The following is a 23,966-nucleotide window of genomic DNA, read 5'->3' on the forward strand; positions in this document are numbered from 1 at the left end:
ATCTTTAATAGTTGATTAACTAAATAATATACTTATTTAAACTAATCCATAAAGAATATCGATAAATAAAAAAATAAAATAAAAATAAAAATAAAATAAATTGATAAGATATAATTATATATTCTATTAGTTTGCAATCGAAAATCTTTAAAAAAGAGGCACCATTTTAAGTGGCATGTTAAAATCGTTGAATGAAACTTTTGGTTCCATTAAAATTTTTGGTTCCATTAAAACTTTTGGTTCCATTAAAATTTTTGGTTCCGTTAAAATTTTTGGCTCCATTAAAACTTTTGGTTCCGTTATGGGTAGCGTTGGTTGATCAGATATTAAATTATCGGAAGGCGGTTTAGTAATTTTTCGTTTTTCGATCATACGTAATTGTCTTTTAGCTCTTCTTTCATCACTTTTTTTTTTGGAATTCCAAAAATTTCTGACCTTGTTTTCGGATCTTAACAATCCGTAATTTTTCTTTAATGAGGCTACGACATGTTTCCAACTTATTTTTCCGTCTTTCATTCTATTCTTATTCGCTTCAATGATTACAAGATTTTTTTCATCATCAGTTAAAGGTTCGAGGCATACTAAAATGGGTAAAATGGGGGAAATACGTAATATTATTTTATTAATTTATATAATGCAGTATTTTTTAAAAAATCAAACTTTTAAAAAGGATTTACATACAATGCGGGTTGATATAATTGTGCCAACTGTAATATTTTTTAGGGAAAAAAGGAAATAGTTAGTACTTTTTTATACTTACTTATTGATTTATATATGAATACATAATATGTAATTAACTTACCAATTAGACAATTGGTTTGGCTTATATTTCGGGATCATTTTGCTTATCAAGACAAACTTATTATGTTTGTCTTTATATAAATCCATATATTCTCTTATGAGGACATTACTCTACAAGAATAATAAACAATAGATAAGTATTATACTCTTGTTAAGTAATATATAATATAAATGTATTTACCGCTTCATCGAATAAAGACATTTTATTATAGTAAATATAATAAAAGAAAAAAAAGTATTATGAAATTTTTTTTCGTGATTACGAAAAAAAGATAAAAAAATTGATTTTTTTTTTTGAAAAAAAAAGAAAAAAAAAAAAAAAAAAAAAAAAAAAAAAAAAAAAAAAAAAAAAAAAAGAGTTAAATGGGTTTAATGAGTTTAATGGGTTGAACGATTCAAGAATTTAATGTAAAAAAAATGCTCTCTTTTTTTTTAAAAAAAAAGGAGTTTTTGAATTTTTCTTTCGCGGATGACCTCGTATTTATTAGAATGATGACGACAACGGTTTCTTGTGTGCAACCATTTTCGGAGTTTCTAAATAACAAAGAAATTTGAATATAAAAGATTAGTTAAAAATCTATGAAAGATTTCTTAATATATTAACTTTTTTTTTTTGGACTATTAATTGAATAATAAGATTTGATTAATAAATATTAAGAAATTTATATATACAGTTATTGTTATTAATAATAAATGAAAATGTAATATAATATAGTATAATATAATATATATAATGTATTGTAATACTGTAATATGATACAATCAGATTTAATTATTATTTGATCGAAAAAAAGAAATTTTTCGGAAATACGGAAATAATAATTATAATAAAAGTCTAAGCATGGAATCTGTTTTCTAAAGTTTTAACTAATTAAAGAGAATTCAAAGACTAAATGTTCTGTTCACATTGTCACCCGAAATCAGTTATTTGAAAATTGAGTCATTGTAATCTCGTATACATTATTTTTATCTTCTCATTTATTTATATACAATACAATATATTCGGAACAACCGATTGATTTTTTGCGTAATATGAAATTTATTACAGTATATAAAATTTTTACAGCGTTCAGTTAGTACTGCGTCTGGTATATACTGTAAATATTCTGGTATATTCGGTAAATTATTACTATATATTTACAACAAAAGCAACAATAACTCATGCAAAAATCGGGATATCACAATAATATGCATTCATTAGACCAGAGGGCTGAGATTTATTTATATTAGAAAAAATTTTTTTTTACTTTTAATGGAAAAATATAATGTATTATAAATCATGTTTTGCCCGATTTTGAAAATACATTGTTTGCCCATCAATTAAAATAATGTAGATCCATCCGTGCAACATCGGCAGTCGACGACTTTGCTTTTTTTTAAAAGTTCTATGACATAATTAGCCAATCTTCAATTTTTTTTGTTTAAAACAATATAAAAAATAAATAATCAAAAAAAAAGTAGAAATAAAGGAATAATTTAAACAAATTATATTGGATATTTTTACTTTCAATTTTTTTTTTTTTTAAAAAAAATAGATATTACTAAAAGAGCTATTATCTGTTATGAACATAAATAAGATGATAATTGATTAGTTCCGTGACGCCAATACGTATTGAACTCTCCAAAATATAATATTTAAAATTATTATCAATAAATTGTTCATTTAAAACCTGTTAGAACCGTTAACATACATGCATATATATATGATTTTGAAATTTCTAATTGATAGTTTTCTTTTTTATTTTTTGGAAGTTCATTTTATAAATTTGTGAAATCATACGACATATTTCTTTACATATATATTTGTTATGAAATCATAATCTTGATTTATAATTTTAGTACAAAAACATTTTTTTTATAATAAATGACTAAAAATAGATTTTTCTATTGTTCCTTTCACAGATTTCCTTTGTCCATGCATTTCCGTTTTCAAAAGATCGTATTATTTTTTTCTGCATTCATTACATAATTCTTAAATTCTTGGAAAAAACTTGGAATTTCTTAATAAACATCCTACAATGTCATTGGGCTTCTTCATTAGCCGCAGGAGATGACCGTTGTATAAGATTCTAACCTAATTAATAATGTTGATATCAGTTTACTTCAGTTTACTTGCATACAGATATACAATGGTACAACATTTTTTAATTTACCGCATGCATAACATCAAAGAGTGCCACAAAGAGTGTCGCATTTTATTTTATGATTTTATTATACGTAGAAGACGGAGTTAATAATAACTTGATCCTGTACATAAAAGAAACGCTATCCGAAACCAGATTATATTTAAAATCCTTCAAAAATTGCAGGGTTTATAATAAAGACTCTGTGCCGTCAGCGATTAGTTAAAATATGACTTTATAACTATTATCGAATATTTCACTGAAATGGTTTTGAGCAAATTATCATTTAGTCTTTTGAACGCATGTATTATACATATACAATACCGTAACAACTCTCTGTAGATAACAATGCCCCCTTTATTAGTTATTTCTGTTAAAACTCCGTAAAATGAGCCTTTCACGGACATTCTCGATAAATTCCGTGATATAAGGCGGAAACATTGATAACTTATCGCATTTAAGTTCTATCTCGTTAACAATAACTGTACAAATTTTTATTATAATATTTAATTATAGTAAATCATGTTAAATTTGCAAATAATGTAACTGTAGACCAGATACATAATTTTAACGTTAACAAAAGAAATGAGTTTATTAAGAAATAAATTGTGCAGCATGAAGCGCGTGATGTGTCTGCGCCTGATCTATTCCGTATTTATTACTGTAATTGAGATAACTAATAGTGGTGTGCCCCGAACCCGTGATGATCGGTGCTAAAAGTTTTATTCTTATAAATCATATTTCAATTTGTCAGATGATGTAGCAGGTATAAACTAAAAAATTTTTTTTTTATTTTTCAGTTCTTTTTTTTTCAAAATTTTTTTAAATTATTTTTTATTTTCATTATTATTGAAATAAATTTTTTTTTTTATAAATTATCTAAATTTCTTTTTGGCATTATGAAAGGTTTGAATAAATAAAGTAATAATGGACTTGAATTTGGTAACAGTTTTTAGTGGTGATAAGTGTATAATTAGGATATCAGATTGAGCTTCTCCTCTTTAGTCACATCATATGACATTTTCAAGGGGTGTAATTATTTAGTGGTTCGACTGTACTATCCCATCATGGATCGACGCCGAACATAAATTGTACAATCTTTTTTTCACACGAATTGTTAAATTCACCGTTATGGATATTCTGGAAAGAAAATTTTCCTTTTTTCGATGATTTATCTTCAACAACTAATTCCCATGACGTAGTGCATCCAAAAGAGATAAACTATCGATATCATCGACAATATCATAGTGTCCATGGGCAATAGTTTATTATCAAAATATTTTTTAAATGAATTAAAAGAGTCCATATAGTAATATCTTTATCTTTAATAAAAACATTAAGTACAAAATCAATACGCTATCCAGTTGAAGATTAAAAAGTAAAGATGTTTTTCATAATTAGATGGACATATTTTGTGTACAGAAAAAAAAATTAAATTTATATGTAAAAAAAAGACAAATAAAGTTGATTAGCGTCTTGGGCTTATTATAATTATAATATAAACCCCTACATTAATTTGGTATTTTTTCATTTTCAATAAGATTTAATATAAATGATCAAATGATCTTATTACGACAGACTTCCATGTGATCATTATACGCAGTAATTATTATTATCAGTTATAGGATCACACCGATTGAATTTACATTATTCATTCAATTTTCAGTACTTATCAATCATAATTTATCTCTTAAATTTCTTTAATTAAATATGCAGATATTATTCAATATTTTAAGTTAACGAATTAAAGAAGAACCTGTTGAACAGCGTAATGCATTCGAGCCACGTAAATTATGAAATAAGGATAGAGAATTGTATGAAAAAGAATTTGAGAAAGCGCTCAAATAAAGATAATGGAAACAAACTGATCAAAGATTAAATGAGCTAATTGAGGTAATTATTTTATTCATCGTATGAATTATAATTTAGATTTAATTACACGACGAAAAATATCGGAACGCGTCACCAATCTTCAATATGTTGGTCAGACAGGTCGAAATAAAGATACAGCCGAACGTTATTCAAAAGAAAAAGAGATTAAGATTTGCCTGGCTAACGAAGATTTTTTTTTTCGTACATCTAAGTTTATATAACATCCAACAGGAATTTGAACGCTTGCGCACTCAACTTGAAATGCTTTGTGGTGAAATAAAGCATTTGGTAAGTATAATAAATATTAATTATAGGAAGATATTTGTGTAATAGCAATTAACTAGCTAAAGTTATTGTTTGTTAGCTGGAATTAGGATAACCAATGAACCGAGTCTCTATACATATATATAAAGAATGTCCGGAAATTGTCAATGAAAATGTCTGGAAAATTCAATATTCCAGACATTTTAAGGATACCAGGCCTGAGCCCTCCTAGACATTTTCTGGACATTTTCCGGAAATTTACAATGTTTCGCCGGCGTCCAGAATATAGACATTTTCCAGACACCGAAGGGGTTTTCAGAAATTTACAAATGGTAATATTAACGTGAATACGTATGATATAGAAGTGAACAAAGTTACTTTAACATTTTTTTTCAATTTTTTTTTTAGTAAGACTTTAAATGCGCAAAACAACTTAGTTAATATTATTTTCATTTTTCATAAGTAAGTGATTATGATTATTAATTTTATTTAGTTTACCATTTTTTTTATTATGTATTTCATTCATATATATTAATTAACCTAAGAATCTAGCTGCGGATCCAATAAAGCTTAAAACATATTCCAAACTTAGAAATAAGCTTAAGCTTAAGCATACAGTATATGATGTTATAAAAATGCGGGAAGAGTCAGCATCAAGCTAACCAATAACCATTATTGAATCTTTTAGCTTTCTTTTTTTTTTTTAACAAAATTTTTGTCTTTTATTAAATAAATAATTTTTTTGATTCTTACTATTCTTAAAAATCAATTGCCCAAGCGAAAAATTATTATAAAGATATTACTCCAATTTAGCAATAATTCCCACAGGTAAAAATCATTGTAATGATTTTCTAGAGAAAGCTAACGTATTCTTTATATTTTTACGATGCTTCAGTGCTTGTTTTATTAACAAATGTAAAATATACCATCATTTCTAGAAGCTATTAGGTCTTTATTTTAGTATTCTATGAAATTTTTCATTGGAGAACTTTGCATAGAGATTAGCAGATAATCAATGAGATTTTTGTAGCTTTCTAAATGAGAACCTTTTTAGTCACAATATCTTGTGTATCGATCGTTCCGAGTTCCGACGCGACTAATCTTGGGAAGCATCAGAATTTAATGGTAATAATTGGTATAAGTCATGTGTTTATATGGGTAAATTTTATAAATCATTTCGATCGGATAGTTTAACATCTATTGGACTATCTTTACTGTGATTTATAACTTACCAGAATAAGAGTCATAACTAATGCCTTTTATATTACTTCGTCTGCTGTATCATTAGAAGTAGCAGCGTCGCCATTATTCGAAGGGACGGGGCCATTATTGGTTGTTGCAGTGGCTGTAGCTGTTTCTTCGATGGTGTTTGTGTTAGTTCCAATATCAGGTTCATAAAGTTGACTAATAATTCCATATTGGTTCTAGAGAATTCGATTCGTTTATTAGTTATGTATATTGTATACTGTATATTAGATAAATATATTATAATGAAAAAATTCTAAGCCATTAATGAAATGTTTTTATTTACCTGGACTTTGAAAATAATATAATTAAAGAATGCCCATTTCGCTAAAACCATTAAAATTAACAAAATAAATATATTTTAATGTATTTTAACAATGAGCGAGATTCGTTTATACATCAACAATGGAAGAAGACATGGGTAAGGGCTTACAGATGAAAGATCAAGATGAGATAATAGGAAAGAACGGTATTTTTACAAAACTGCGACGTAGGACGACAAATGATGGTGCACATGCTTCATCGGAGGACGAACAATTTGAAGACGCACCGCAAAGTCCTAAGTTATCGGCGGTTTCTACGGTGCCTAGAAGCAAAGAAGAGCTTGAAAATTTTGACAAACTGAATAATACTTTTAGCGAGAGGATTAATCAACTTAACGTCAACGAGTCAACGAAAGGACCAAGTGATGATAAAGCTTTGGAGCTGGAAAACGACAATCTGAATGAAAATAAGAAACACGTGGTGACATCTCAGGGAAGCCGAGACGACTCTGAGTGCGCATAAACAATTTACAGGTCATTCAAAGATTAAACAAAATTGAATATAATGGTTGTTTAATTTGCGTTGGAAAGGGCTGCAGATTACGTAGTCAAGTGGAGAATTTTTGGCTAATTTCGAATACGTTTCCGTCAAGGCGTAAATTAGATATAACTTATTTTAATGTATTAATTTTTTCGTTTTTCTTGTTCTTTGTTTTATTCTACTTTAGCAATTTTATCTTCAATTTTAGCGTAGTAAAGTGTTTTAGAAAAATAGAAAACGCAGAAAAATAGGATAATAAGAAAAAAATCAAAAAAAAAAAAAAATAGCTTAGTACATTGATCGGCATGATTATTGCGCAATTATTTAGTGACATTTTTTGTATTTTTAAGCAACCTTTTTTTAAACTTATTCTCGTGGAAGACCATCATCGAAAGACACTTTGAAAAGTTACGAAAAACACCTCTCCAAAAGTGTGTAATTATTGTGGGATATGTCATTAGTTATTGATTTAATTGATTGATTAGAAGATTATATTATATTTTTTTAAGAGTTAGCGCACATTTTATTTAACGAATCACTAGTATCACTAAGCTATATTCCCAACAAGGTTACTCTAAATATATATTATATAATAAAGTGCTTAAATTTTTATTGCAAATATGTATTACGTCGTAAAGGCTAGTAAAGTGTTTAATGTTTTAAAACATGTTTTTTGCCATCCCTAATACAAGTGTAATATCTGTATATACAGTATTGTTATATATTCTATGATATTAAATTTGTCAAACAAAGTAATAGACATTGATTCTTGAATTACGAGATAAATCTTAAATTTCTATAAAAGATATTTCCAAGATATGCTTTATAATTTTAGTATATTCCCTGTTACTAATTGAAAAAGTTCCATTAAGGTCATGCAATCAATAAATAATATTCTATTAAAAATCCAATTAACATATCCATAAGCTTTACAAATTTTATAAAATTTATTCAACTCCATAAGATAAGTTCATAAACTTGAGTATTCACATGAATTACAATATAAATCTATTATTAGTCGTAATTACAAGTTGATAGTCTAATTGTTTAATAAAATTTAATAAATCAATATATTTGAAATCAATAAATATATCTTTATTGGATAATCTTTTGCTATAAGAAAATTCGCGGAAAATATATTAACTATATATTAAATTCAAACTGATTGAGGAAAATGGAGGGATCGACCTGCACTTTCCATTCTTACGATTATTAAAAAACCAGTAGTAACCAAAAAATTTAAATTTGAACTTAAAAATAAATACGTCTAAATTTTGAAATTTAATTTATTTTGTCATATATAATAAAAAGTACATAAAAACATGGGGATTGCGTAATGTTTGTGATGATCATCATTATGGTCTTACAGAACAATTTAATTTGTCCGGAGTTTGATTTCCCGCATTTATTAATAGTATTCGTTCTTCTTTTTATTTTTATTTTTATTTTATTTTATTTTATTTTTTTTTTAAAAAAAAAGATTGTCTCAACACTTTGTAAAACCATATTTAAATTTACCCTATTAGAAAATATTTCATTTATAAACAATTTATTCTAAAATGTTGTTCATTATTTTTGTATAAAGAATGTCAAAACTCAATAAAGATATTCTTTTCTTAATATTTGAAGAAATATATGATGATTCGAAATCCCTCTTCTCATGTCTAATGGTCAATAGACCTTGGTGTGAAACTGTGATTCCGATTTTATGGAGAAATCCTTGGTGCTATGATATTAATTATAAAAATAAAAATTACTTATTTATAATCATTGCTTCTTATTTATGTGATGATATTAAAGTATTCTTAACGAGACAAGGGATCCAACTACCATCATTTTCGCACCAATCACTTTTATTTGATTATTTATCTTTCTGTAGAAGTATTAATATAAATACTATGAATATAATATCTTCTATTGGATCTTCTTTAGCTTATAATCAATTTATTTTACAACAAGAATTTTATGGTCTCTTTATGAAAAAATTTCCAGGATTAAAGTATTTGGACATGAAATCTATTAAACATCAAATATTTTATTTTTCAGAAGCTAGGCTTCGTTTAAATTCACTTTGTGAATTAATATGCGACACATCAATAGATTCTTCATATTTTTATGGATTGGCGTGGTTATGTCAATATATTCAAAGGCTCATTATTATTAATGTAGATCCAAATGATTATCATGGGGTTGCTGAATTAATTGGAGTTCAGAAAAATTTAAAATATTTTGAATGGAAAGATGATCATTATATATATGCTCCTGGACCAGATCGAGATTCTTACAAAGAGATTCTTCTTGCATTGGAAAAAAATGCAAATATTATCACTCATCTAAATATTTACTTTATATTTATTAGTCGTACATCACCAAATGTATTCCCAAAATTTCTTAAACTAAAAACATTAATAACTGGTTTTGGATTTTCCTTTAGTAAAGAACAATTAAAAATGTGTGTATATCGTGAACTTGAGATCTTTAAGATAGATTATTATGATTTAAAAGCAGCTTCTATCATAATTGAAAATAGTGGAGGACGTCTAAAGAAAATTTTTTTAGGATCATCTTATGAACTTGATGATTATATAAGTGATTTTGATGATGATTCCCTCATTTTTATTCGTAGAGTTTATGAAAATTGTCTTTCAATTGAACATTTGTCTCTTGTATTTCCACCATCAGAGCAGCATTTTGATGAATTTGAAAAATTACTAAAAACTTGTCAAAATTTGAAGTCATTATTATTAGTTATTTATATGAATGAAGTTGAAATTGAAGAAGAAATACTTTTTGAAAATGGAGAAGAATTATTGAAAATATTAATTAAATCAGCACCGATTAACTTAAGAGAGATTAGATTTCTTTATGATGTTAAATTTTCTTTGGAATCCTTGGAGGAATTTTTAGAAAAATGGAGAGGCAGACCTGCACTTTCCATATTTACATGTAGATCTATTTATAAAGAAGAAAATTATGTAAGATTGATTAATAAATATAAAGATAATAGAATTATTAAAGATTTTAGATGTGAGTCTTTTGATAATGTAGTAAATGAGAACTTTAAGATGTAAGATGTGTATATTATGTACTACTACATTTGTTTCAATACTAGCATTTTTAAATTAATAAACATTTAATAGTTTGTGGGATATTTGGTGTATTCCATTTAAGTATTTAATAAAATAAATGATTATTGTAAGTTTATATCGTCAAAATTATTTTATTTAAATAAGCACTATAAGCATTACACTTGTGGTAGTCTTGTGGTTTATTATTTAAGTGAAAAATCTAATAAATAATGTTAGTAATTACTAATGAGTAATTATTAACATAAGAAAACGATTAAAAATTTGGAAATAAGTTCTCATCAAAGATGGAATAATATTGATTGAATTCGTTTTTATAACAATTAAACATCAAATATTTTTGTTTTCAAGAATCTAGATTTCATTTCGAATCACTTTGTGAATTAAAATGTATTGTAGTTTGTTTATTTCTTTTGATTAACACACATCTATCTGTAAATATATAAAGAACTTGTCATCGCCAATACGGAAACAAAATTAATCAGAACTGTTAAACTAGTTTACATAAAAGTTCAACAAAAAAAACTATACTTTATAATTTTCCAATCCCAATCTTAGTATTACCAACCTACCAATTTGGTAAATTTACCCAATCCAAACAATTCAACTCTTTTATCATACTCTCTCATCTCTCTTATTTTAATCTCATATATCCGATATTTCACCTAACCTTCAACAAATTCACCTAAAAAATACATGATGAAAATAACTAGTAGACCATAAATTAATTCGACGTTATTCTCTTAAATATCTTAGCTTACTATAGACTAATAATAAAATTAGATCTAATTAAAGGTGACAGAATGATGCAAGATTATTTCTAACGCTGATTGTTATTAAGTTGTGTTAATATAATCCTTATTCACCAAGGATAACATCATAATCGCTTAACGTGAGAAACTATTGTAGTAATATCATGAGAAAATGAGATTTGGTTTATAACTTGCTAGAATTCAAAATGTAACCTGTCTATTAGAAGTAGATTTTCATAAATTTACCTTAATTTTCTTTAATTTCGACTTAACGCCTTTATCAAAAAAAAAAACTTTCCTATAGGTAGTTACATAAACATAGTGTTCATTATTATACAGAAGATGGAGATATTTTCTATAGGTTGAAATACACATTTTCTTGTACATAAAATTTTTCTTTCATTTGCTTCCAAGTTCTTCGGGAGTTTATTTGCTTGTACGACAATTCTCCAAATAGCTACAGTACAGTATAAAAGATTCATCAAAAGATGGCCCGATCTCTATACTGGTGAGATTGTGAGAACCCTACTTCAATTGAAGATATTCTTACCCTAATACAGTGTTGAATGTTAATTATATTTGTCTGATAAATTCATTATTAAAAACCTATTAAATTATTGTGAAATATTCCTTAGAGAACATTTCACTGAGAAAATTCTTTTCTTTATTATAATTGCAGAAAAAATGTCTATTACCACCAATTTTCTAAAGCTCATTATAGATGATATTTTGTATATGAAATAAACCAGACTTTAAGCTAATTTCAAAGAACACAAAAAAGACTAGTATATTCTTACACTCTATACTTTTAGGAAAACTTCTTTTAAACCCATAAGAAAGCTGTCAAATCACCTAAGCATTGGAATGATAAAGATCTAATATGCCTATCGTTAAGCTTCTCATAGGATGACCTTACATTACTTTGAAAAATTTGAGAAATTAATAACAGGACCAGCAAATACAGCAAATACAAAAGATTATTATCTTCTTATAGAATTAGAATAGAAATTGAAAAATTTATAATATTTTATAATTCAAGAATCATATTCTTGTCCTATATTACTAAAAAATTACTATGTAATAAGAATAACTTATAACTACTTCTTCATGTTTTACCAAATTAATTATCAGTCTTAATAAATATATGTTGTAGTATTAAATATAATTTAAATTTTGAACTGATAATTATAAGGTATTAATGAATAAATAAAAAAGTGACCAAAAATTTATCATGTTGTTATAAATTGGAAGAAATTAATCATGAAATTATTCTTATTATTTCAGTTAAACTACGCCTTTATGCTTGAAATCTTTTAGGTATGACAGTATTTTTCTAGGTTTGACAAAAGAAATTGCATCTTATAATTTTAACTTTAAATATTTATACAATTAGAATTTTGCTAATTGTGATTCTAAGAAGTCAATCAATACTATTGTCTTTAATTTTATCTTGAATAAGACCATAATAACAACATTACATGAGTTATATGCTTATAATCTAAACAATTACGATTTCAAATTGCGATGCTATTTTTATTACACAATGACAAACTTTTTGTTGTAAAAGAATATTTACTAATAAAATTATGAATTTACGACTATTAAGGGGTTTCCAATGAATATATTATTAAGAAATAAGGAACATTTAATGATATCATTAAACATTAATAAATTTAAATCATCTTAAATACATTTTACGTCTCGATAAATTATATAATAGTAATTGGGTAGGAGGGTTGAAATATCACCGGACTGTGAATCAGTTCTTTACTCAATTACTGTGTTATCATGCACCAAGATCATGTTCCATATAAAAAGCATAGTAAACAATAGGTATTTTACCTACAAAAATTAGATGTGTGTGATACTTAATCTATATGACGTAATGCGTCAAAAAACATCAAAGATATTTACGCAATAATAATTTATCTAAACTATTTGGCTGCATAATAAATCAATATATCCTCGTATGTTTGTAGTAATAAATAATAAGTATGATATATATATTTTTTACTTCATTCAAAAATTATTGCCAAGATCTTGAGAATTTAAAAAAATACTTTCACAGCAACAACTTTTTAATTAATTAAGGCCTTATAAATAATACCAAATCCTCCTGCTAATTTGCTATATTTTGAAATCAAGTAACAATAGTCAATGTTCTTCATATTTTATCCTAGTGAAGCTTGCAAAATATTCGTACTTTTCCCAAGAATATTCATTAAGGTATAAGCCGTTTGAATTTTTTTTTTTGGTTATATTATATTATACTGTAATTATTATATGGTAATTATATTTATACGACATAAATTTTTATATAAAATTTTACTTTATAAACTCCGCTATCTTAAAATTTATTATTTCACTGTTTTTGTAGGTATTATTATACTATACTGATACGACTTACAAAACAAAAGTAACATTGCTATCAATAAAAAACACCAGTCCTTAGGTAAGGGAATTAAAGATGCAAATAACGAGTTAAGTAAAATACTAAAATTTTGATTAAATAACATTTAAATTAATATATTATATACTGATGTTACATATATTAAAAAAAGGGATTCTAAATTATAAAATTTTAAATTTCACTTACAATTTCTACTAAATTATAATGCCTACAAAATATTATATTATAACTGTATTCCCCTTATTTATCCGAATAAGTTACAAAATAAAAAATATTTTTTTTTCGATTACTATACACTATAAAATTCCTTAATAAATGTCATATTAAACGAGACGATATTTTTAAAGGGCGGAAAACTTTAAGTTGATCTATATTTCTTAATTCTTATCAATAATAGTGATACCGGTTTTAAAGCTATATTTTGTTATAATCTCGTATAATTATTAATTAGTCACGTGATAGTTTGTCAAAGGATAGTGTAACACAACTTTGGTCAAGTCACGTACGGAAAAAATATTACCCCGAGACCCGATGCAGGCATATGCGTTATACGAAGAGGTACATTCGTGCAATCATGAAGTCTTTCTAGGTATAGCTTCTATATCATAACTCTATAAAAAGAGGCAGAACTCGTTTTTTATGACGGTTTGCTCGTTAAAAATTATTTTCCTTTCAATATGGTCAATTTAAGTTAAAAGTTCCGTCAAAAACTTGTGGGTTATTGTCTTAATTTTACCTCCCAACATTTCAAAAGATAAATCTAAGACTTTATCTGCTGACGAAAGTCTATTCACCTTGATATTTAAATTGTTGACCTATAAATTTCGCTACAATAAAGATAAGGAGAGATAGAAAGAAGCCAAGAAAATAACTCGCCACAAAAACTTCTAAATTAGCCACAGAACCTGTTTCTAAAAAGATCAATCAATCAATTGCTAAAAAAAGAAGATCGATCGGAGATTTTTTTCTAAAATGGTTTTTTTTTTCTCAGCCAGCATGCTGATCTTCTACAATTTGCTTGTTAAATGCCGCACGTAATGGTTCCCATGGTTCCCTGCATGCTGTGCTGTAGATCTGCTTTGCCATCTTTTGATAATTCAACCTTCATTATAACAGCCACGCATCAAATTAAATATTATTGATGAATTATTGGAAGAAAATTACTATGATTTTCAGGACTTTAAGAATGTTTCCAAGATTGACTCTGGAGGATCTGCGTCGGTTCACGTTGCATATTGGAAGGATACATCAACGAAATATGCAATTAAAAAATTTGACAAAGATAAAATTTCTATGAAAGAAATCATTAATGAAGTATGTTATTAATATAATTTCGATATATATATATATTTATTTATTTATTTAATAACTGATTTATTTTTATTTCATTCTAGGTTAATTTAATGATAATTGCTACTAATCCAAAAATAATTCATTTTTATGGGGTCACGAAATTAAAAGGTAAAAGATAATTAATACATAAAAAATATTCTATATTTTATATTAAACATATTACTTATTTTTTTAGACGAATTATTATCGCTTGTTCTTGAATATGCAGACGGTGGAACATTAGAAAAATATTTAAGGGATAACGCAACAACCTTAATTAAATGGGAAACTCAATTAAAATTTGCTAGTGAAATTGCAGCTGCAATTTCATGGTTACATTATAAAAAAATCATACACGGGGATCTTGTAAGTATAATTACATGTCATTATAATTTATCTTTATTGTATAATTAACACATTGTTTTTTTAATTTTTTTCTATTTAGCATCCCAAAAATATCTTGATATATCAACATACAATAAAATTAGCAGATTTTGGATGTTCACGTTTACAAGGATCAGATTACTACACTAAAGGGTTTACTAAACCTCGTGGCATAATACCTTACATGGATCCTAAAATTCTCAATGCTGAAAGTTATGATTTAACTGAAAAATCCGACATATATAGTTTAGGAATAGTATTCTGGGAATTAACAAGCTGTTCATCCCCTTTTAATTTCGAAACAAACAATGAACCTACTAAAATAATTCTTAAAATCCTTGACGGTAAAAGAGAAAATCCCATTCCTAATACAAACAATAAATTCGTTGTGCTTTACAAAAGTAAGTATAAAATTATTGTATAAATTATTGATAAATTATTGTATAAATTATTGATAAATTATTGTATAATTTTATAACGATTTTTCGCATTAAATTTATTTATTTAAATAGAATGTTGGCAACATAAACCAGATGATAGACCAGATATTCATCAAGTAATTTCAGTACTTAATAGTATTGGTCCTATTATTCGTATTAATTCTGAAAACAACAGTGTATCAGATAATATTATTTCTACTGATGAAAGCAATACAAGCAATACAACAGAAAAATCAGAAAGCGAAGGTTCTGACTTGTCAAACTTGCCAAGTTGCGAAGATTATGACATAAATGCCGATAAATACCAAGTATAAATAATGTAAAAATCTTAAGAATTTTTTTATTCATATTATTCTGTATTTATATATTTCTCTTTTTATTTACAAACGAACAACCGATTTTTTTTCTCGAACTAATGTATTCGTTAGATTTTTTTTTCGCTTTTTTTTCGAGTTTATTTATTCCGTTTCTTATTACAAACACAATCGTTTGATCAGTATGTCTTTTTTTTGGATTTCTTTTTCTTTGTTTTTTTTCCGCTTGGCTTTTTCTTTAAATAGAGTGTAATTTTCTTTTTTTCATTATTTTTTTTGTCTTATATGAACATTTATTTCTGTATAGAGCAAAATAAAGATCTTTATTTTAGACTTGTGATAATATACAAGTAATAATCCAGTATTTTGTTTTAAAAAAATCAATAATCGTTTCACGACGAAACAAAAGTAAATTATACGATATCAGGCGAGTATCGTAAAGATTAATGCCGGGTAACAAGTTTCTTAATTTTCTTGGATGAAAAAAAAAAAATTATTGTAACATCGAATTAAAATATTCCTTATTGATAAATAAATTCTTTTTTTTTAATAAAGCGTGATAATAAATCCATCTTCAAAAACTTTCAAATGATTATGTCGAACTAAAAAAAAATTCTTTTATCCAATTAAAGCTAAGGTAAATATATCTGATATACAGTATTTTGTTGTATCTATATGATACCGAATAGTTTAACAAATACTTTTATTTATATATAAATCTAATTTTATTCAAACAAGAATATTCTTAGTGTGTTGTTGCATAAGTAAATAAAAAAAATTGGAGTAACTTTTCAAAAAAAGAATAGACGTGCTTTTATTCATTCGATTTCATACATACATACGATTTATGTGAATTGCGGATATAGCAGCTGTTAATCGGTTGTAAGCGATTTAAAATCCAATTAATTGCGTCAGTCATTTTTTTTTTTTCAGACTATTTTGAATAACTTAAATGACATTTTGTCTGTAATCAATTTATATATATATATATCGATTGTGTTGTGAGAATCAAAAAAATTCTATTTTTAGAAGAAAAAGAATAATTGTTTATCGTATGACGTGCTTTTAAAAAATATAATTATATATTTGCAGTATCTAAAGAAATAATTCAGAGTACTATCACTACTATGTGATAAATTCGTGTGAACAAGTTAACAATTCTTGCTAGTCAAAGTTAAACAAAACATTGCAAAAATGTTTTGCCATTAGACTATCAAGACTGAGTTTTGTAATATAAAAGAAAATTAAATGTAAAATAATTAATCATTTATAAAATAACAATCATTATTTTTTTATTATTCCTATCAAACTAGGTGTCCTTTGGTTTTATTTTAACATACTCACATTCTTGAATTAAGGAATCTATGAAGAAACATTTACGTTATGAAGTTTATTCATTATTCGGTCGACAATCCTTTCAAGTAATTTTTGTTCATATTCATATTCATCTTTACTTGCTTCTTGGTTATTCTCAATCCATGTAATCGAATTTTGTGCTGCATTTTGAAGTTTATTCTTTATATTATCGATTTTCTAAATTCATTTTAAAAATGAGATTATAAATTTGATCAAGTAGTCAAAAATTTTAACTAACAAACTGAGAAACTTACTTGAACTACATTAAATAGGTTGTATGCGTAGGATTCGAGGTGATTTTTTACTTCTATACTTTGTGCATATTGTTTTCTTTCCGCATGATATATTTCAGCTTCAGCAACTGTAATTATTAAGATAGTAATTAAACTTACATTACTGATGATTATTAAAATGTGAATAGTGAAAATTGATTCAAACCCATGCGTTCGATTTCTTCCTTCGATAATCGTCCTTTGTCATTAGTGACGGTAATTTTATTTGATATGCCTGTTGTTTTATCAACAGCAGAAACCTATAATTGATTAGAAAATTAAATTACAATTAATTTAATAAATTACATAATACTTATATAAATACAAACGTTCAAGATGCTATTTGCATCAATATCAAAGGTAACTTCAATTTGCGGAACACCTCTTGGTGCTGGAGAAATCCCAGTCAAATTGAATGTTCCTAGCAAGTTATTATCTCTTGTTCGAGTACGTTCGCCTTCATATACTGATATCGATATATAAGGTTGATTATCAGAATACGTAGAAAAAATTTCAGATTTCTTAGTGGGTATTGTAGTATTTCGTTTAATAAGTGGTGTCATAACACCACCAGCAGTTTCGATACCCAGAGATAAAGGAGCGACATCAAGTAAAAGTAGATCTAGAGTCTTTTCAGAAGTATCACCAGATAAAATAGCAGCTTCTACGGCAGCACCATAGGCTGCGGCTTCAGCAGGATTGATAGATTTGTTTGGTTCTTTACCATTAAAGAATTCAGATACCAGTCTTTGAATCTTAGGAATATAAGTTGAACAACCAACTAAAACAATTTCATGAACTTGACTTTTGTCAATTTTACTATCCCGAAGTACTTTCTCAACAGGTTCCATTGTAGAACAAAATAGATCTTGACTTAATTCTTCAAATCTGGCACGCGTCAAAGAGGTATAGAAGTCAATACTTTCATAAAGAGAATCAATTTCAATGGAAGCTTTTATTGATGTTGAAAGTGTACGTTTCGCACGTTCACATGCTGTTCTTAAACGACGGACAGCACGTGCATTCGATGAAATATCTTTTTTAAATTTTCTTTTGAATTCTTGTACAAAATGATTTACAAGACGATTGTCAAAATCTTCACCACCAAGATGATTATCACCAGCAACAGCTTTTACTTCAAAAATCCCCTCTTCAATAGTTAAGAGAGAGACGTTACAAGTACCGCCACCCAAATCAAAGACGAGAACATTTCGTTCTCCAGTAGTTTTCTTATCCAATCCGTAAGCAATAGCCGCTACAGTTGATCCAGTACGAATGCGAAATGTATTTAAACCGGCAATCAAACTAGCATCTTTTACTGCTTGACGCTGAGAATCATTAAAGTAAGCTGGAACTGTAATTACAGCATTTTTCACTTGTGTACCAAGGAATGCTTCTACGGTCTCTTTCATTTTCACCAATACCATGGATAAAATTTCTTCGGGTGTGAAATCTATCCTTTTTCCTTTATATTCTACATTGATAACTGGGTTGCCATTCTTGTTTATAATCTTGAACGGCCAATGCTAATTATTTTATAAAGATTTCTTAATTGTCTTATAAATACTAATTTTTAATCAAATAATTTTTTTTTTTTTTAGAACACACCTTCATATCAGATTGAACGTCCTGATCATTGAAATTACGACCAATGAGACGAAGAATATTAAATACAGTATTATGAGGATTCATAGCAACTTGATTTTTGGCCGCATCTCCAATAAGAATTTCTGTATCAGTGAAAGCTACATATGATGGTGTTGTACGATTACCCTGGTCATTTGCAATAATTTCAACTCCATCATTTTGCCAAACACCAACACAGGAATATGACGTTCCCAAATCAATACCGACTATATTTTAAAAGGTTATAACAAGTAAAGAAAAAATATTTGTCGGAAGAGCATTTATATCGAGATATTGTGTACATACCAGCTTTCATGTTTGATGTTTTACTATTACATAGGTTAAATCAATATTTATATTAAAAAAAATTGAGTAGATTGAAACATTGCATTTTTGTAATAGGTACGTTCAAGACCTTATTGTTATATATCCAATTTAATCAATCTAGCCAATAATCTCGAATCATAGTGTCAAATATTTATTATTGATATTTACAAATAATGTTGTATGATGTTGTAGTAACACTGTTTTAATATCGATTAGGATATATATAAAGAGCAAAAATATAACTCCCTAATATTGTAACAGGTAACGCTTAATTATAAACAACAATAAAATATTTTGTAACAGGTGATACGAAATTTCCAAAGTTCATTTTATCTTAATTAAAAAGGCTAGTACCAAATTTAATTTTTTTTTATAAAATTCAAAATAAAAATCTAGATATTCTTTAAAACTAATACTATTATAGCATGGTTTATAAATGTCATCTGACGTTAATGGTTGATTCATTTCATCCCGATTAGAAATTCTATCCTCTTGTGTTACGTTAAACATATCAATTACAATACCGACATTAAAGGAAATTATATAACGAATTTCTTTTGGAAACTTCTGCAAGATGAAAGAGAACGACTGGCGTTGGGTTCCTACTAATAGCTTAATACTAGTTAATCTATCATAATATTAGAGATGTTAAACTGTCGAAAAATGATACCTCTTGTAATAATATTAGTTGTAATTAATCAAACATTCCTGACAGTATTTTGATTTTTTTAAAAAAATTTAATACATGCGCGCTTTATTTTGTAATTTTGTCATATTGTCAACGGCCTGTGATAAATCTCTTTGTCTGTATATTACATTTTTAGATGAAGACTACCAAGCAAAACTTACATGGTTTAAAAAGTAAAAAAATTAGTTAAATTTATTATTATTATTATTATTATTTTAAGGTTTAGTCAAATTTACAGACCTAATTGTAAAATTTCTGAATATGATCATAATCTGCCGTGAGAATGATATTCTCAAGGTTTAATAAATAACTAAAGTATTGTATCCAAGGAGTTAAATGAGATACCATAATAAATGAGCGACTGAATCCACAGACGATAATAGTAATGTGAATTGTAATATTATTATCCCATATACAGCACCAGAGACTTCAGACATATATAGTTTTGGAATTATTTATAGTTTATACCAAACAAAAAACCATTTTGAAATGAATATAGAATTTATTAAAATATGTTACAACCATTGAAGGATACTATGTTAGATTAATTGTCCGATCTAAGTAAAGACCAAAAGCAATTTACATAAAGAAATAAAATTTAAATGTATATAAGTCATAAGATATTGAGCTGTTACATTAAATCCAGGTGCGACTTATAAAAGTAAACCTTTAATATTGTTTAATCTGTTTAAAAGAAGGCTATTTAATGATTTAAAAATGAATAGTTTGGCAAGAACAACACTAAAAGTAATTTGTACAATAGTTATTATAATAATTATAGAACAGCGAAAGTAAAATGAGAAACAAGAAAATAAATAGTACTTGAGTGAGAGTTGAGACAATTATACTACATTTACACTTATCTGAAACTTTATGAATATTCTTGATTAACTGCTTAAGGAATTGTAACTTGAACCCGCCCATGGTCAAAAGCTATTCGATTCATGTTCCACATTCGATCCTGGCCCATTATGGTGAATTACGTAAGGCACACTTTAGCTGCCGAATCAGCCTTAAAAATAGAGTAACCTCAAAGCCAAAAATAAAATAAATGGTATTGATCCATCAGATGGATTGGTTGGATTACGTTCTTTTGTAGTACATATGACATGAAATTTTATTAGCAAGTTTGCAAATTTTTGGTTGTATACGATCTCATTTGGATGCATAGTTGTACTGAGTTATTATAAAGTACGTGATTTATGATCTTTCCTCGGTACATTATTAAGATCCTGAACTGAAACGTGGACAAATATTATTTTTCTTAGAATGATAGAACTTTTTCGAGACGAACATTAAGATATTTATTATCATAGTATTTTTAATCGAGACGTTTTTATCATACAACTTGTTTATAAAGAAATAAAGGCTAAGAAATACCCAACCGACTTCTATTTCTAAAAAAAAAAATAATAATAATTACGTAATTTCTCTAAAAAAATATGTATTTACTGCATAAAGTAAACCAAACCTCACAAGTATTAAAAATTTTATGTGCTAACAGGTTATAGTTTGACAAGAGTCAAGGTTGCAAAATTTACCGTTAATTTAGTGTTAAAGTCCCTCGCAATTAAATCATTCGTTGTACAAGTACAAAAAAATACAATGCAAAATTAAATTATTTTTCCGCTTCGCTCTAAATAATAAAAAATATAAATATAAAATCGAACTATTTATAAGGTAATTATTCATTCATATTATTACTATCAACTTTTTATTAAATACAGTATGGACTTCGATTTTATTTTATAATTTAATAAAATATCCTTGAATTACTAGGGAAGCTACGAAGAAATATTTACATTACAAAGTTCATTCATTATTTGGTCGGTAATCCATTCAAGTAATTTTTGTTCACGTTCACATTCATCTTTACTTGCTTCTTGGTTATTCTCAATCCATGTAATCGAATTTTTTGTTACATCTTGAAGTTTATTCTTTAAATTATCGATTTTCTAAATTCAAGTTCATTTTAAAAATGAGATTGTAAATTCGATCAAGTAGATAGGACTTTAACAACAAAATTGAGAAACTAACTTGAACTACATTAAGTAGGTTGTATGTATAGGATTCCAGGCCATTTTGCACTTCTATTTTTTGCTGATATTGCTTTCTTTCTGCATGATATTTTTCAGCTTTAAAAACTGTAATTATGAAATAATTGTATGTTATTGAACGGGGCGTCAAAATATCGGCCGAAGGCCGATATAGCCCCGTTCAATAACAATATTATTATACGTGATATTAGGATTAGTGCGTGTGCTAATATAATTATATTGTCGATCATCATTAAAAATATCGGGCATGATAACAAAAATATCGGTACAATGAATTCCGCACAATCCTAATGAGCGTGTAATAATTAAAATTAGTATATTATTATTGTATGATTATTAAAATGAGTATTGAAAATTGATTCCCCATACGCTCGATTTCTTCCTCCGATAATCGTCCAAAAGTATTAGTGACGTTAATCTTATTTTATCTACCGGTTTCTTTATTAATAGCAGAATCTATAATTGATTAAAAAAGTTAAATACAATTAATTTAATTAAATTACATATACTTATATAGATACAAACGTTCAAGAAGCCATTTCCATAAGCATCAAAGGTAACTTTAATTTGCGGAACACCTCTTGGCGCCGGAGGAATCCCAAACAATTCGAATGATCCTAGCAAATTATTACCACTTGCTCGAGTACATTCTCCTTCATATACTTTATTATCACAGCAGGTTGATTATCAGAATACGCAGAAAAATTTCAGATTTCTTGGTAGGAAATATAGTATTACGCTTAATATATCACCACTTGTAGTCTCAATACCCAGAGACGAATGTTGAAAATCAAGTAAAAGTAGATCTTAATTCTTTTCAGAAGTATCACCAGATAAAATAGCAGCTTGTACAGTAACACAGCTTCAGCAGGATTGATAGATTTTTTGGGTACTTTGTCGTCAAAGAATTCTAATATCATCTTTTGAATCTTAGGAATATACGTTGAACAACCATGAAAATTTCATGGACTTGGCTTTTATCAATTTTAGCATCTCGCAGTACTTTCTCAACAGGTTCTATTGTAGAGCTGAATAAATCTTTATTCAATTCTTCAAATCTGGCACGTGTCAAAGAGGTATAAAAATCAATATCTTCGAAAAGAGAATCAATTACAATGGATAATATTGAAAGTGTACGTTTCGCATGTTCACATGCTGTTCTTAAACGACTGATAGCACGTGCATTGGAACAAATATCTTTGTTAAATTTTCTTTTGAATTCTTGTACAAAATGATTTACAAGACGATTGTCAAAATCTTCACCATCAAGATGATTGTCACCAGCAACGGCTATTACTTCAAAAATCCCTTCTTCAATAGTTAAAAGAGAGAAACAAGAACATTACGTTCTCCAGGAGCTTCGTTATCCAATCCATAAGCAACAGCCGCTGCAGTTGATTAAATAAAGATACGAAGTACATTTAACCGGCAATCAAACCAGCATCTCCTATAGCTTGACGTTGAAAATAATTAAAGCAACTGGTACTACTGGTGCTGTAATTGTAATATATATAACTTGTGTACCAAGGAATGCTTCTGCGGTTTCTTTCATTTACCAATATCATGGATAAAATTTCTTCGGGCGTGAAATCTACCCTTTTCCCTTTGTATTCTATATCGATGACTAGTTTGTTATTCTTATTTATAACCCTGAATGGCAAATTCTAATACAATAAATATTTTATATTGTAAAAAATCCTTAGTAAACACTAATTTTCGATCAAAAAAAATATATTTATTTTTTAATGAAATTTTTCATTTTATATAGAACATACCTTTATATCAGATGGGACGTTCCCGGTCATCGAAATTA

General features: G+C 27.0%; 7 protein-coding genes across 7 annotated transcripts; 3 read left to right on the forward strand and 4 right to left on the reverse strand.

The window, feature by feature from the left end:
• Window positions 1-147: 147 nt before the first annotated feature.
• Window positions 148-1,003, reverse strand: OCT59_009079 (uncharacterized protein; the record flags this gene model as incomplete). The annotated part of the gene is made up of 4 exons (XM_025332088.1): window positions 148-581; window positions 682-707; window positions 803-912; window positions 983-1,003. The coding sequence occupies 4 exons, from the start codon at window positions 1,001-1,003 to the stop codon at window positions 148-150; spliced, it is 591 nt and encodes a 196-aa protein (XP_025177440.1).
• Window positions 1,004-6,319: 5,316 nt separating this feature from the next.
• On the reverse strand, window positions 6,320-6,642 carry OCT59_009080 (uncharacterized protein; the record flags this gene model as incomplete). Its single annotated transcript, XM_066133295.1, has 2 exons — window positions 6,320-6,484; window positions 6,592-6,642. 2 exons carry the CDS (start codon window positions 6,640-6,642, stop codon window positions 6,320-6,322), a joined length of 216 nt encoding a protein of 71 aa, XP_065999746.1.
• A 68-nt stretch (window positions 6,643-6,710) lies between these two features.
• On the forward strand, window positions 6,711-7,091 carry OCT59_009081 (uncharacterized protein; the record flags this gene model as incomplete). Its single annotated transcript, XM_025310887.1, has 1 exon — window positions 6,711-7,091. The coding sequence occupies one exon, from the start codon at window positions 6,711-6,713 to the stop codon at window positions 7,089-7,091; it is 381 nt and encodes a 126-aa protein (XP_025177439.1).
• A 1,480-nt stretch (window positions 7,092-8,571) lies between these two features.
• Window positions 8,572-10,294, forward strand: OCT59_009082 (uncharacterized protein). The gene has a single exon (XM_066133296.1). The coding sequence runs from the start codon at window positions 8,696-8,698 to the stop codon at window positions 10,178-10,180; it is 1,485 nt and encodes a 494-aa protein (XP_065999747.1). The 5' UTR covers window positions 8,572-8,695; the 3' UTR covers window positions 10,181-10,294.
• Window positions 10,295-14,382: 4,088 nt separating this feature from the next.
• On the forward strand, window positions 14,383-15,827 carry OCT59_009083 (uncharacterized protein; the record flags this gene model as incomplete). The annotated part of the gene is made up of 6 exons (XM_025326165.1): window positions 14,383-14,391; window positions 14,474-14,671; window positions 14,752-14,818; window positions 14,886-15,055; window positions 15,135-15,474; window positions 15,586-15,827. 6 exons carry the CDS (start codon window positions 14,383-14,385, stop codon window positions 15,825-15,827), a joined length of 1,026 nt encoding a protein of 341 aa, XP_025177438.1.
• Window positions 15,828-17,189: 1,362 nt separating this feature from the next.
• Window positions 17,190-19,397, reverse strand: OCT59_009084 (Homospermidine synthase 1; the record flags this gene model as incomplete). Its single annotated transcript, XM_025326164.2, has 6 exons — window positions 17,190-17,360; window positions 17,438-17,544; window positions 17,622-17,715; window positions 17,785-18,981; window positions 19,064-19,308; window positions 19,388-19,397. 6 exons carry the CDS (start codon window positions 19,395-19,397, stop codon window positions 17,190-17,192), a joined length of 1,824 nt encoding a protein of 607 aa, XP_025177437.2.
• Window positions 19,398-21,880: 2,483 nt separating this feature from the next.
• On the reverse strand, window positions 21,881-23,958 carry OCT59_009085 (uncharacterized protein; the record flags this gene model as incomplete). The annotated part of the gene is made up of 8 exons (XM_066133297.1): window positions 21,881-22,051; window positions 22,134-22,240; window positions 22,335-22,440; window positions 22,523-22,609; window positions 22,679-22,815; window positions 23,096-23,464; window positions 23,592-23,817; window positions 23,929-23,958. 8 exons carry the CDS (start codon window positions 23,956-23,958, stop codon window positions 21,881-21,883), a joined length of 1,233 nt encoding a protein of 410 aa, XP_065999748.1.
• Between the last annotated feature and the right edge of the window lie 8 nt (window positions 23,959-23,966).

The sequence above is a fragment of the Rhizophagus irregularis genome, chromosome 17 (assembly GCF_026210795.1).
Source record: "Rhizophagus irregularis chromosome 17, complete sequence".
Taxonomy (NCBI): domain Eukaryota; kingdom Fungi; phylum Glomeromycota; class Glomeromycetes; order Glomerales; family Glomeraceae; genus Rhizophagus; species Rhizophagus irregularis.